This window comes from Coregonus clupeaformis, chromosome 3 (genome assembly GCF_020615455.1).
Source record: "Coregonus clupeaformis isolate EN_2021a chromosome 3, ASM2061545v1, whole genome shotgun sequence".
Lineage (NCBI taxonomy): Eukaryota > Metazoa > Chordata > Actinopteri > Salmoniformes > Salmonidae > Coregonus > Coregonus clupeaformis.
In genome coordinates, this window is record NC_059194.1 from 13,830,991 (window position 1) to 13,845,602 (window position 14,612).

The window sequence follows — 14,612 nt, forward strand, 5'->3', positions numbered from 1 at the left end:
TCACTGTAGACTACTACTGGACATAACAGCACCCCCATACCATTCACTGTAGACTACCACTCCATAACAGCACCCCCATACCATTCACTGTAGACTACTACTGGACATAACAGCACCCCCATACCATTCACTGTAGACTACATAACAGCACCCACATACCATTCACTGTAGACTACATAACAGCACCCCCATACCATTCACTGTAGACTACTACATAACAGCACCCCCATACCATTCACTGTAGACTACTACATAACAGCACCCCCATACCATTCACTGTAGACTACTCCATAACAGCTCCCCCATAGCATTCACTGTAGACTACTACATAACAGCACCCCCATACCGTTCACTGTAGACTACTACATAACAGCACCCCCATACCATTCTCTGTAGACCACTACATAACAGCACCCCCATACCATTCACTGTAAACTACTACATAACAGCACCCCCATACCGTTCACTGTAGACTACTACATAACAGCACCCCCATACCATTCACTGTAGATTACTACATAACAGCACCCCCATACCGTTCACTGTAGACTACTACATAACAGCACCCCCATACCATTCACTGTAGACTACTACATAACAGCACCTTCATACCATTCACTGTAGACTACTACATAACAGCACCTTCATACCATTCACTGTAGACTACTACATAACAGCACCTTCATACCATTCACTGTAGACTACTCCATAACAGCTCCCCCATAGCATTCACTGTAGACTACTACAGAACAGCACCCCCATACCTACTTTGTACTGTCTATTTTATTGTATATTTGACCTTTTATTGATGTGCATTGTGTGAATGTCTATACTGTATATTGTATATCTCATCTTTTTAAGTGGGAGAACTTGCACAATTGGTGACTGACTAAATCCTTTTTTCCCCACTGTAGCCCCATCCCAAATCCAACATAGTCCCATCCCAAATCCAACATAGCCCCATCCCAAATCCAACATAGCCCCATCCCAAATCCAACATAGCCCCATCCCAAATCCAACATAGCCCCATCCCAAAACCAACATAGCCCCATCCCAAAACCAACATAGCCCCATCCCAAAACCAACATAGCCCCATCCCAAAACCAACATAGCCCCATCCCAAAACCAACATAGCCCCATCCCAAAACCAACATAGCCCCATCCCAAAACCAACATAGACCCATCCCAAAACCAACATAGCCCCATCCCAAAACCAACATAGCCCCATCCCAAAACCCAGTAAGGAGGATGTCATTATTGGTTTATTAGGATCCCCATTAGCTTTTGCTGAAGCAGAAGCTATTCTTCTGTAGACTACTACATAACAGCACCCCCATACCATTCACTGTAGACTACTACATAACAGCACCCCCATACCGTTCACTGTAGACTACTACATAACAGCACCCCCATACCATTCACTGTAGACTACTAAATAACAGCAGCCCCATACCATTCACTGTAGACTACTACATAACAGCACCCCCATACCATTCACTGTAGACTACTACATAACAGCACCCCCATACCGTTCACTGTAGACTACCACTCCATAACAGCTCCCCCATACCATTCACTGTAGACTACCACTCCATAACAGCTCCCCCATACCATTCACTGTAGACTACCACTCCATAACAGCACCCCCATACCATTCACTGTAGACTACTACATAACAGCACCCCCATACCATTCACTGTAGACTACTACTGGACATAACAACACACCCATACCGTTCACTGTAGACTACCACTCCATAACAGCTCCCCCATAGCATTCACTGTAGACTACTACAGAACAGCACCCCCATACCTACTTTGTACTGTCTATTTTATTGTATATTTGACCTTTTATTGATGTGCATTGTGTGAATGTCTATACTGTATATTGTACATTATGTGAAGTGATCTATACTGTGTTGTAAAAAATACATAATTGTCTTTGCCTCTTCATCAATTGTCATGTCATTACATAGGTCTACGCTATGTTTTGTTGGCTTTTACCAATTTACCTTCAGTATTCAAATGTTACTGATACATTGATCTGACTGCTTTATTTCATAATAAAAATAAGATGTTGTAGCATACTGTAATGACTCACTTATAGTAGATAGGAACAAAATATATGGTACTGGTTCTAATGGCATTTATTTAAGTGATTTGACAGAATAGTAACAAAATAGGTTGTACTGGTTCAAACAGCATTTCTAACAGTTATTTGGTTAGGCAATGTCTGGCTGAAGGCAAGACTCTTCTGTTCCCTCGTCCCAGTCTCTCTCCCTTCAGTGCCCACTCAAACACCAGTCGATATGCAACCAGCCTGTATTGACTAAGAACAAATAAGTTATTATTCGTGAGTAGCTAGATACAAATAATCTAATAAGAAACAATTTGATTTGATCAGAGTGCAATTATGAAACAACAAAAGTTATCAATATTACTGTGTGCTGGGATAAGCAAGAACAATGTCACTTACTCGATACACAGCAGTCCATTCGGTCCAGCAGGTATGGGCTGCTTCTTCCAGTTTTTTTTTGGGACTTGGAAGAATGTCTCTATAACTCCAGGATTGATAAACGCAGAAAATTCCTCTGGGTTTGTTACACAGTCTCTGGGTGCGTTGCTTTCTTCGCCGTAGATATCAAGCCCCCCCCAATTGATGGCAGTAACAATTCCCACTCCATGCACCACAAACTCTCATCGTTGGTTGCCTTGGGTTTACATGGCCCGCAGTCCCCCTCAGACCTGGCTCTCACCACCGCTCCTGGTAGCTCGTCTACCGGCTCCGCTGATTCAGCCTCTTCCTCCTTGCCCTCTCTCAGTTCTTCCTCTGTAAATTCTGGCTCTAATAAATATAGCTCAGAATAAAAATGGTCTACCTCTACCTCAAAGTCCAACATGATTTATCAAATGTTATTATGATGATTTGCCAATAAGCTAGCTAGCTAGCTACTTTAGCTACTAGAGAACCAACAGCTGGCTGCCTCCCAGGAGTTTTGCTTACAAAACCACACCAAGTCTAGCCGGAAGAGAGCGCAGGTAGAACCCAAAGAAGTCTGTGAATTAGGAAGTTGATAGAATCTAATTTCTTATACTATTATCAGTCAAATTAACACATTTATAAAATATAGATTACTATGTATACCTTTGTAAGACTATAAATGACCAACCACATAGCTTTGTAGTAGTTAGGTCTATTTCCCTGCTTTTGAGAGGAGCTGGCTAGTAGATACCCATAGACCTCCAGCAATTGCGCTAAGCTAACAATATGCTACCTTCAACTTCTTTCAAACTGCACGCAGAGACATACAAATGGTATCCATGAGTTTGTCTCTCTGGGTAAGTCCCAAAGTATCCCTTTAAGGTTAGGATTGGGGGAGAGGAAGCTGATCCTACACCTGTACCTAGGGGAATCTTAGGTAAATCATGAATACATACCTGATAGTGCCAATGAAGAGAACGGGCTCCTGGGGAATGATTGACAGCTTGCTTCTCAGGTCTTCCAATCCGATCTGGGCAATGTTGATGCCGTCGATGGTGATGGAGCCCCCAGTCAGCTCCACCAGTCTGAAGAGAGCTACGCCCAGTGAGGACTTCCCTGGATAGATAGAAACAGGGGGTTGTGAGTGAACTACGATTAGTTCGGATAGATGATAACCACATCTACATGTGAAGATTACAGTTCACTGGTTAATGATGAATCTTTTAAAAAAATTAGAATCATTTTGAATGAGAATCATTAAAAAACAAACACCATTACCATCAAGTCGACACATTGTTATTACATTATTTCTTAGTAAATACCAGGTAAACACCAGCGGAAACAAGGACAATAAAATTAAACATTAACGATGTAAAACGATACATAAATAAAGGAGGGAAGTACCTGAGCCAGTGCGACCCACAATGCCGATGGTCTCCTCTGGCAGGATGTTAAAGGAAAGCTTCTTGAGCACCAGTGGCAGGTTGTCCCGGTAACACATCTCCACGTCCTGGAAGGAGATCCGTCCCTTATCTGGCCAGCAGGGGGCAGGAGAGGAGGGCCCAGTGATCTGCCGCGGCGCCTCACCCTCCAAGGTCTGAGACAAAAAATATAGATCCAATATCGAGTGTTAATCTCTGTATCTCCAATCCCATGAAGTAAAGACCTCTACCTCTCAATAGAACTGTAATTTATAGATCTCTAAAAGCTTGTTGGCACTTTGAGAAAAAAAAGTAGTTCCTCTGATTTGGGGATGTTTATGTTTTGATGGGTGTTGTGTGAAACAGGCCCTGTCATGTGCTGTGATGTGTGACGGGCCACAAACTGGGTTCCATCTGCTTCCTGCTGGGCCTCTCAGAGACTGGGGGTGTCCCAAATGGCACTCTATTCTCTATATTGTGGACTACTTTTGACCAAAACCTATGGGCCCCTGATCAAAAGTAGTGCACTACATAGGGAATAAGGTTCCATTTGGGATGCAGCCTGTGTCTGTCTGTAGTCTACCATGTCCAACAGCTTTGTGTTATTGGGATTGGGTTGTGTGTGTGTGTGTGGGGGGGTTGTGTGTGTGTGTGTGCGTCATGCTTGCGTGTGTGTGTGTGTGTACTCCTGCTTTGGGTGTGCGTCTGTCTACCTTATCCAACAGCTTTGTGTTATTGGGATATTGACCTGTGTGAGTGTGTGGGTGCACCGTGCGCAGGAATGTGGATTTAGAGTGTGTGTCTGCATGTGAGTATGCTGTGCCTGTATGTGTGTGTGTGTGTTGTTGCTTCATCTGTGCCTGTGTCCTGCTGCGTTAAGTCTATAGGCCTGTGTTTGTTTGTGTCAGACTCACCATGTGTGTACTTTCGATTCAGCCACACATGGTTCAGCCAATCACGCAACCCTTCCCCCGACTGTTGGCAGCAGCCCCTGGTGTCATTAGGCCTACCTACCTTTATATAATGATTGATCCTCTCCACTGACGTGAAGCGAGCCTCAGTCTCTGACAGCAACCTCACGGTAAACTGAAACAGACCGGTTAGCTGGAGAAGAGAGAGCGAGAGAGAGCGAGAGAGACAAGGAGAGAGACAAGGAGAGAGACAAGGAGAGAGACAAGGAGAGAGAGACGGAGAGAGAGACAAGGAGAGAGAGAGCGAGAGAGAGAGAGCGAGAGAGAGCGAGAGAGAGAGGAGAGAGAGGAGAGAGACAAGGAGAGAGACAAGGAGAGAGAGACGGAGAGAGAGACAAGGAGAGAGAGAGAGAGAGAGAGAGAGAGAGAGAGAGAGAGAGAGAGAGAGAGAGAGAGAGAGAGAGAGAGGGAGAGAGAGAGAGAGAGACAGAGAGAGAGACAGAGAGAGAGACAGAGAGAGAGAGAGACAGGGAGAGAGAGAGACAGGGAGAGAGAGAGACAGGGAGAGAGAGAGACAGGGAGAGAGAGAGACAGGGAGAGAGAGAGACAGGGAGAGAGAGACAGGGAGAGAGAGAGACAGAGAGGAGAGAGGAGAGAGACAGAGAGGAGAGAGAGAGAGACAGACACAGAGACAGAGAGAGGAGAGAGAGAGAGGAGAGAGACAGACACAGAGAGACAGAGAGAGGAGAGAGACAGACACAGAGAGACAGAGAGAGGAGAGAGAGCGAGAGAGGAGAGAGAGAGAGAGGAGAGAGAGAGAGACAGAGAGCAGCACAATGAATGAGCAGCACAAACCATAAACCTTTACGACCCCTATAGACAGACATTCTGATAATGCTATACTTTTCCATTCGGCTCAATCAATTTCCATTCATAGATCCCTAACAGGAAGATCCTTCCCACGCCTGTAGTAATCCCACAGTGAAATTATATATATAGAACATCAAAAAGCTTTCATAAAAACATTCCCATAAAGGGGCAGTCAAAATAATTCACAGATAGCAAAGACACACTCTAGCAGTGTGTGTGTGTGTGTGTGTGTTTACATGCGTGTATGCGTGTTTACATGCATGTGCATGAAAGTGCATTCGTGTGTGTGCGTACATGCGTGTGTGTGTGTGTATGTGTACCTGCACGGCGTAGGATAAAGCCAAGCCTGCGTAGGCTGGGGGGATCTGGTTGTGCATGAAAACGATTAGCAGGGCTACAGTGGTGATGAGAGTGATGCTGATCAGGTCCAGTCGGACAGCCAGCCAGCGCATAGCACAGCTGAACAGGTAGTGGGAAGCCTGGTTGGTGTCCAGTAAAGCCTGGTACCTGAGATACACAAGAAATTAACCAATAGGAAGGCTGCACAGTGCCCACATTAGCTCAGCAGAAATCAAATGCTACTCAACTCAAAGTCCAGGGAATGTTACTTAGGGACGTTATCTCATTATTAGTTGTGCCATTTGGGCAGCAGGTAGCCTAGCGGTTAAGAGCGTTGGACCAGTAACCGAAAAGTTTCTGGTTCGAATCCCCGAGCCGACTAGGTAAAAAAATATGTTGATGTACCCTTGGGCACGGCACTTAACCCTAATTACCCCTGTAAGTCTCTTTGGATAAGAGTGTCTGCTAAATGACAAAAAAAAATGTGACGTATGGTGGGCGAAGCTAACTGGAAATTAACTGTCAAAACAAATGTCTTATTAGTGTTTGAACACACGTCCTGTGACAGATAAAGGAAGTGTCTTCCTCTGAACGCTATTCGGTTTATTAGTGTACTGTTCTCACCTGTGCAAGAAGTCGTCCTCTCTGCCATAAGCGTGAATGGTGGACAGCCCCTGGAGACTACTGGTGATGTGCGAGGTGAAAGGTGATTGGCTGATGTTCTCCAGACGCTTCAGCTCGCGAATCAGAACCCTAGTCAGACAAAGAGGAAGTGGAACGTCAAGTCTATTACTTAAACATACCAGAGCATCACTTTAGGGATGGTAAAGAAGTCCACTCACTCACCATTTCTCTAACCTCTACTCTGTGACCCCCAGCCAATCATCTACTGTTCAACTCTGTTCAACTCATAATGATGCCGCAGTGGATAGCTGCCATCTTACGGGCTCCTGACCTATTTTGTGTGTTTTGAACATAATGTTTCTGCCATAATTTCCTATGACTGAAAACAGATTCTGGACATCAGAACAGCAATCACTAACCTCGATTTGGATGAAGATTTCTACTTCAACAAGATGGCAACTCTGGACGTTTTGCTTATCCCGGACCAGGCCCTGATCCCCGGGACTCGAAAGAGGAAGCACCGGCGAAAGAGAGGCAAGTGACTAGACTACATCGGCGAGCAAGTAGACCGCCATTGCCATCTGTTTTTTTTTGGGCGAAGGTGCAGTCACCGGAGAACAAACTGGATGAGCTCCATTCGAGACTATCCTATCAACGGGACCTGAAAAACTGTAATATCCTGTTTCTTGGAGCCGTGGCTGAACGAGGACATGGATATTTTACATTTTAGTCATTTATCCAGAGCGACTTACAGTTAAGTGAGTGCCAAAATTTTTCATACTGTACAACTCGCTGGTTTTCCTCATCAAGATCGGACGGCAGACTCGGGTAAAGCAAGAGGGGAAAGGTGTGTTTCTTTGTTAACAACAGCTTGTGTGCGATCTCTAATGTTAAGGAAGTCTCTAGTTTTTGCTCGCCTGAGTTAGAATACCTCATGGTAAGCTGCAGACCAGTACTGGTACTCTCTGTATATAGCCATGTTATTACCCTGTACCCCTGCACATTGACTCAGTACTGGTACTCTCTGTATATAGCCATGTTATTACCCTGTACCCCTGCACATTGACTCAGTACTGGTACTCTCTGTATATAGCCATGTTATTACCTGGTACTCCCTGTATATAGATGTTATTTTTTACTCGTTATTGTTATTCATTATTCACTATGTAGTTGTTCCTTGTGTCACTATTTCTATTTTGTATCTTTATCTTAACTGCATTGTTGGAAAAGGACACGTAAGTAATCATTGAACTGTTAGTCTACACCTGTTGCTTACGAAGCAAGTGACAAATAAAATGTGATTTGATTTTCTCTGTGACCCCCAGCCAATCCTCTACTCTGTGACCCCCAGCCAATTCTCTACTCTGTGACCCCCAGCCAATCCTCTACTCTGTGACCCCTAGCCAATCCTCTACGCTGTGACCCCCAGCCAAACCTCTACTCTGTGACCCCCAGCCAATCCTCTACGCTGTGACCCCCAGCCAAACCTCTACTCTGTGACCCCCAGCCAAACCTCTACTCTGTGACCCCCAGCCAAACCTCTACTCTGTGACCCCCAGCCAAACCTCTACGCTGTGACCCCCAGCCAAACCTCTACTATGTGACCCCCAGCCAAACCTCTACTCTGTGACCCCCAGCCAAACCTCTACTCTGTGACCCCCAGCCAAACCATTGCGTATTCGAATGAACCTGATTTAACAACTCATCACCAAACCAGACACACTAGATCAGGACAACAACATTGTGAAATATCTAGGGATGGTGGCAGAGGACAGGGTTGACAAACACTGCATTATAACTCCAATGACGGTGCAGTTATCTGACAGGTTAGTGGACTATGATATGATGAGAGGACACAGGGGAGTCAGAGTGTAATTCTACCCAGGACAGGACAACCATTTCCTGGCACAGCTCAGGCCATTCCTTGGCTCTGCTAGAATCATTTCTGATTGATGTGTGATTTTACGAGCCACAGACCCACGCTACCACGACACCGGACTGAGTCAGCAGGGAAGTGTGAGAGAGAGGGGTTTATTGACAAAGGTGGGGAGGAGTTCTACTTTTAGGTCCATAGATAGGATGGGCTGCACATGTGAATAACAAGTCATCCCCTTTTCTTATAAAGCGGCGGGAGAGAGAGAGAGAGAGAGAGAGAGAGAGAGAGAGAGAGAGAGAGAGAGAGAGAGAGAGAGTGAGTAGGATGAGAAGAGGACAGGGTATGAAAGAACATGACACTCCGTGTTCTGAGGCTACCTACACAAATATGTTTATGCAGTTGGTACTTTCATCTCTCAATGCCAACTGGCAAAGTACAACACATCAACAAATGGGACACGTCCCAAAAAGCATCCTATTCCCTATAGTGTGCGGGTCCTGGTGAAAGGTAGTGCACTATATTGCGAATAGGGTGCCTTTTGGGCTTGCTTTTAATGAGGAAACTGGTTAGATGCGTCACGCTGAATAATAAATTACCCAAAGACCTACGGAACCCTAATCCATCGCTACACTTCTTATCTTTAAATCAACGCACGCAGGAGCATACACACACACACAGACAACATAATCCCTCTCATATAAATCGATTGGTTGTAGCCTGACCTGGAGACACGGTTGACAATGAGGAGGAAGGCTCCCAGGGGCAGGAGGGAGAGCAGGAACCAGGGGAATACGATGCCCACCATGACCAGGCAGAAGAGCACCAAGGTCAGGTTCTGGAGCAGCATCTCAGCCTGCATGGCCAGACGGACGTCCACTGTGGATGGTTGGAGAGAGAGAGAGAGAGAGAAAACAATAACTGTCAGATCATACTGTGTGTTGTCTGGGTTGTATGGGGACCTCAAGGCTCTGAGTTTGAAGTCAAGGCAAATCATCAGACAACTCACCCTCGTCCATGTCTCGGGAGAAGCGGGTGAGGATGCGGCCCAGAGGGGTCGTGTCAAAGAAGCGCATGGGGCTCAGGAGGAGGCGGCGGAATAGCTTGTCGTGGAGCACTGAGGCAGCCCGAACAGTGCACTGTCAGACAAACACAGTGGTGTTTGAACACGGAGCCAAACATAACACAAAGAAACAAACACAACAAGTACATCGAAACAGTCATAACACTGGTAAACAGATGGGTTGTCGGGACTCGGGAAAGCACAACACCCAGGCGCAACAAATGCAAACATACAAACATACCGTAGTAGGAGTGGACAGAGAATCGTTGCCAGCATACACAGCTATGTACACATACTAACTAACGCTCATATGACACATATGCCATGTTGCTAATGCTAGCTAGCCATATGCCATGTTGCTAATGCTAGCTAGCCATATGCCATGTTGCTAATGCTAGCTAGCCATATGTTGTTGTTGATGCGTCCCTATTAGTAGTCACTGTGCTGTTATTAGCAAGTGGAATGTTTCTCGTGTCAGGCAAACTGTCAAATCCTCAGACATAAATGACTGTCTGGCAGGCTTACACAGAAAGGTTACAAACCCATGTCTAAGTTAACGCAATGAGAAACGTCTGGCAGAAATTACTTTTGGCAGGAGAGAACACATTCAATCTATTAACAGAACATCCAACACTCCCACATTCACGTTACAGCTAGGGGTTAAAAAAAAGATTAGCCATCTTTGGAAAAAGTTTGTGTCACACAATTACGTGAGGACATAACCTCTGTAATGGGCTGTCAGGAAAGTTTAAGAAACACAGGAGACATATCCAAAGGGACAGGGACACACAGCGGCACACACACACACAGCCATTAAAGCAGCGTGTCACGGCACTGGACAGATAAATGGATTTAGCATGCAGGCACTTTCAATTATAGTAGTGCAACTCATGAAAATGGCTGAAAGACAAATAGAGAGAGTCAAGGTTGTACCACAACAACTTTGCACTTCTTTCCTTTGAAAAGGTCCTGAGTGTAAATCAATGAAAACCTGACTTATGGAGACTTTGGTTACGTCACAAATGGTACCCTATGGGCTCTTGTCAAAAGTAGTACCCTGCAGGGAATCGGTCAGTGATCCACTCTCCTTTGACAGGCTAGAGAGTGCATCAATGAATGGTCCTGACATTTCAAGGTTGGAGAACAATCCACAAAAACCACTCTAAAAGACATTTGAGCAAGATGCTTACCTTGACGAACACTAGCCCCCTCATTGTCTTCAGGAAGAGAGCGACCCCCATGGACAGCACATAAACTCTTGAGTAGTACTGAACGTGAGGGTTGAGCCTCATGCTGTCGCTCGCCAACGCTGCCACTGTTTCATTGGTTTCATTCTCCAGGATTAATGATGTGTTCTGAGGGCAGATGGAGCAAATCGCCATGAGGGAAACACAAACAAGGCATTTCTATCTAATGAAGGAAATAAATTAAACAAAGCCAGCTGAGTGCTGAATCTAAGACAGAATACATGAAAGAAGCAGCCATTTGGGTGATGTCGGTATTCCAAACACATTCTTCAATCTGACACGGAAGACAGCTTTGCAGCACATCTGTTTTTTGGCGGCTCGTCTCTTGTTTTAATTACGTTTACCGAGACACTGGTACTTATTTAATTACACGTGCTGAGATTAATGCTCTCACATTCCCCACTACAACTCAGTGATGCGCAGAAGTCGTTATTCTTGTGGGTGACATAGCCTTCTACAGTATACAGATACATCCCTCTCAGAGTAGGCAGAAGTTGTCCTATCCCACTAATACAGCTTCAGATATATTTTTTTATAAGGATTGTGGGTAGGGTAATCTGATCCTTGTTATGTGTCTGTGCGTAAGGCCATAATTTTGATCAAGTGAATCATCATTTGAATCCAGTGGATCATCATTTGGCTTCAGTGCAGAAAATCCAAACTCACCCCGCTGCCCTGGCGGATCCAGTAGCTCAGCCACCAGTTACTGAAGGCGATGCTGCCAGTGGTGAAAAGGAAGAGGATGACGTTGATGATGAAGGCAAAAGGGCCTCCAGCCGCTTTGATGTAGGCCTTGTACACATCCCAGGCCACGGCGCCAGAGCCCTTCTCCTCAGCTTTCATGAGCTGGTCTGGAGAGTAAAGAAAGAGAAGGATAGAAGAGAGGGAGGGAGGAAGGAAGGAAGAAAGGAAGAGAGGGAGGAAGGAAGGAAGAAAGGAAGAGAGGGAGGACGGAAGGAAGAGATGGACGACGGAAGGAAGAGAGGGAGGACGGAAGAGAGGTAGGACAGAAGAGAGGAAGGAAGGAAGGAAGAGAGGGAGGACGGACGGAAGAGAGGGAGGAAGGAAGGAAGAGAGGGAAGACGGAAGGAAGAGAGGGAGGACGGACGGAAGAGAGGGAGGATGGAAGGAAGAGAGGGAGGATGGAGGGAAGAGAGGGAGGATGGAAGGAAGAGAGGGAGGACGGAAGGAAGGGAGGGAGGAAGGAAGGAAGAGCAGGAAGACGGACGGAAGAGAGGAAGGAAGGAAGGAAGGAAGGAAGGAAGGAAGGAAGGAAGGAAGGAAGGAAGGAAGGAAGGAAGGAAGGAAGGAAGGAAGGAAGGAAGGAAGGAAGGAAGGAAGGATGCAAGGAAGAGCGGGAGGAAGGACGGAAGAGAGGGAGGACAGAAGGAAGAGAGGGAGGAAAGAAGGAAGAGAGGGATGATGGAAGAGAGGGAGGAAGGAAGGAAGAGAGGGAGGAAGGAAGAGAGGGAGGATGGAAGGAAGAGAGGGAGGAAGGAAGAGGGAGGATGGAAGGAAGAGAGGGAGGATGGAAGGAAGAGAGGGAGGATGGAAGGAAGAGAGGGAGGATGGAAGGAAGAGAGGGAGAACGGAAGAGAGGAAGGAAGGAAGAGAGGGAGGACGGAAGGAAGAGAGGGAGGACAGAAGGAAGAGAGGGAGGAAGGAAGGAAGGAAGTAAGAGAGGAAGGAAGGAAAGAAGGAAGGAAGGAAGGAAGGAAGGAAGGAAGGAAGGAAGGAAGGAAGGAAGGAAGGAAGGAAGGAAGGAAGGAAGGAAGGAAGAGAGGGAGGACGGAAGAGAGGAAGGAAGGAAGAGAGGAAGGACGGAAGGAAGAGAGGGAGGACAGAAGGAAGAGAGGGAGGACAGAAGGAAGAGAGGGAGGACAGAAGGAAGAGAGGGAGGAAGGAAGAGAGGGAGGAAGGAAGGAAGAGAGGGAGGAAGGAAGGAAGAGAGGAAGGAAGGAAGGAAGAGAGGAAGGAAGGAAGGAAGAGAGGAAGGAAGGAAGGAAGGAAGAAACCTGTGTGAGTCATTTTCCCATATCAAGCCAACTGTTTTAAAGGGAACACATTAACACATTCTATTCGGCACGGTTGAGTCTCTCACCTCCTTTCCCTTTATCCACCGGCGGTCTGTCGACTTTTTCGACAGTCACGGTGGTCTCAACCTTTTCCTCTCCCTCCTTCTCCTTATTCTTCAGGTTCTTTTTCACCAGGTTCTTTTTCACCAGGTTCTAGGAGAGCAAGCCAGAGAGACATACAGCATAAGACAATCACGGCCAAGCCATAACATAGCCACTAAGTCATTTAAACAGAGATATTGGTGACAGGGTCTTTAGCAGTGCGACACCGGTAAATCAATGCCCACATAAATAATGAAAGGCCCTGTATGCATTAACATTTCCCAGCCACCCACTGCCTCATGAATTATGCAGGATGTGACGCAAAGGGGGATGACAAAGGTGTTTTTACATAGAGGAGAGCTGGACTAGCCTGGTTCCAGATCCGTTTGTGCGGTCTTGCCAGCTCATGCCAATGCGTGACAATGACTATAGGAGTTGGAAAGGCTAGCCTGGTACCAGATCTGTTTGCAAAACAGCACAAACAGATCTGTGACCAGGCTAGAGCTGGACATGCGCTCTGTGGTTGGCATTACCTCCTGCTGTACGCTGTTGAAGAGGGTGGCGTAGTCACGGTCTCTGCCCATAAGCTGGGCGTGGGTGCCATGCTCAGCAATCTGCCCGTCCTTCATCAGAATCACGTTGTCACACTCTGCCAGGTACTGAGAGAGGGTCAACACCAGTGAGATCTGTGATTCTCCTGATGCAGGATCCTGGGCTATAGTATGCTCCTCTAGATTTCTATATGGCTCCCTTTCCTCAACCGTATCTTTTCGGGACATATTCTTGAGATACGCACTCTTAACTTAGCTTTTGAAAACTCAAGTTGCACTATAATCACTGACTTAGGATGTCTACATAGGGTTTCTCTCATTTCCTTTCACTAGTAGTCCTTTCAGATTAGGCGTCCCAATGATATACAAAAGATACTAGTTAAAAAAGCCATTTCAGATCATGAATGCATTGTACAGGAGTAGGAAGGCCATTTCAGATCATGAATGCATTGTACAGGTGTAGGAAGGCCATTTCAGATCATGAATGCATTGTACAGGTGTAGGAAGGCCATTTCAGATCATGAATGCATTGTACAGGTGTAGGAAGGCCATTTCAGATCATGAATGCATTGTACAGGTGTAGGAAGGCCATTTCCAATCATTTCACCATAAGTCACTTATTTGCTGCAAATTGTTCTGTTTCTCACATAAATACAATTTGATTGGATCATTCAGATTATCAGAAGATCCGCTTACCTGCAGCTGGTGTGTGACGAAGATGATGGTCTTGCCCTTGGACGCTGTGCGGATGGCGTTGTGGAAGAGGTGAGAGCCCACATGGGCGTCCACAGCACTGAGAGGGTCGTCCAGGAGCAGGATGGGCCGCTCGCTGTACAGGGCACGTGCCAGGCTCACCCGCTGGCGCTGCCCGCCACTCAGGTTGGCACCCCTCTCCCCTATCTGGAGTGAAAACATTGGGACAATGTTGACAAAATGTATCAAGGATAATTTTTGATTGCATAGGCTTCTCATACAGAGGCAGCAATAGACCAGACCAGATATGTACATAGAGGTACTTACATAACACTTGTTATCTCATAAAACACTACAATGCACCCCAAAGCATTCCATCTATAAATGCATGTACTACTTACTAGCCTGTTACATGGTAATTC

At 46.1% G+C, this 14,612-nt stretch overlaps 1 protein-coding gene across 2 annotated transcripts in view; it reads right to left on the reverse strand.

The window, feature by feature from the left end:
* Positions 1-14,612, reverse strand: part of wu:fb13g09 (multidrug resistance-associated protein 5) — a 58,423-nt gene that overhangs the window by 19,953 nt on the left and 23,858 nt on the right. For both annotated transcript variants that reach the window (XM_041849895.1, XM_041849904.1), the window contains 12 exons: positions 14,194-14,397; positions 13,480-13,605; positions 12,931-13,057; positions 11,496-11,680; positions 10,773-10,937; positions 9,529-9,658; positions 9,245-9,398; positions 6,647-6,775; positions 6,004-6,190; positions 4,917-5,006; positions 3,886-4,078; positions 3,438-3,597 (listed from right to left, as the gene is read on the reverse strand). In XM_041849895.1, the coding sequence (XP_041705829.1) occupies positions 3,438-3,597; positions 3,886-4,078; positions 4,917-5,006; positions 6,004-6,190; positions 6,647-6,775; positions 9,245-9,398; positions 9,529-9,658; positions 10,773-10,937; positions 11,496-11,680; positions 12,931-13,057; positions 13,480-13,605; positions 14,194-14,397 (1,850 nt within the window). The remainder of the gene's footprint in view (positions 1-3,437; positions 3,598-3,885; positions 4,079-4,916; positions 5,007-6,003; positions 6,191-6,646; positions 6,776-9,244; positions 9,399-9,528; positions 9,659-10,772; positions 10,938-11,495; positions 11,681-12,930; positions 13,058-13,479; positions 13,606-14,193; positions 14,398-14,612) is intronic.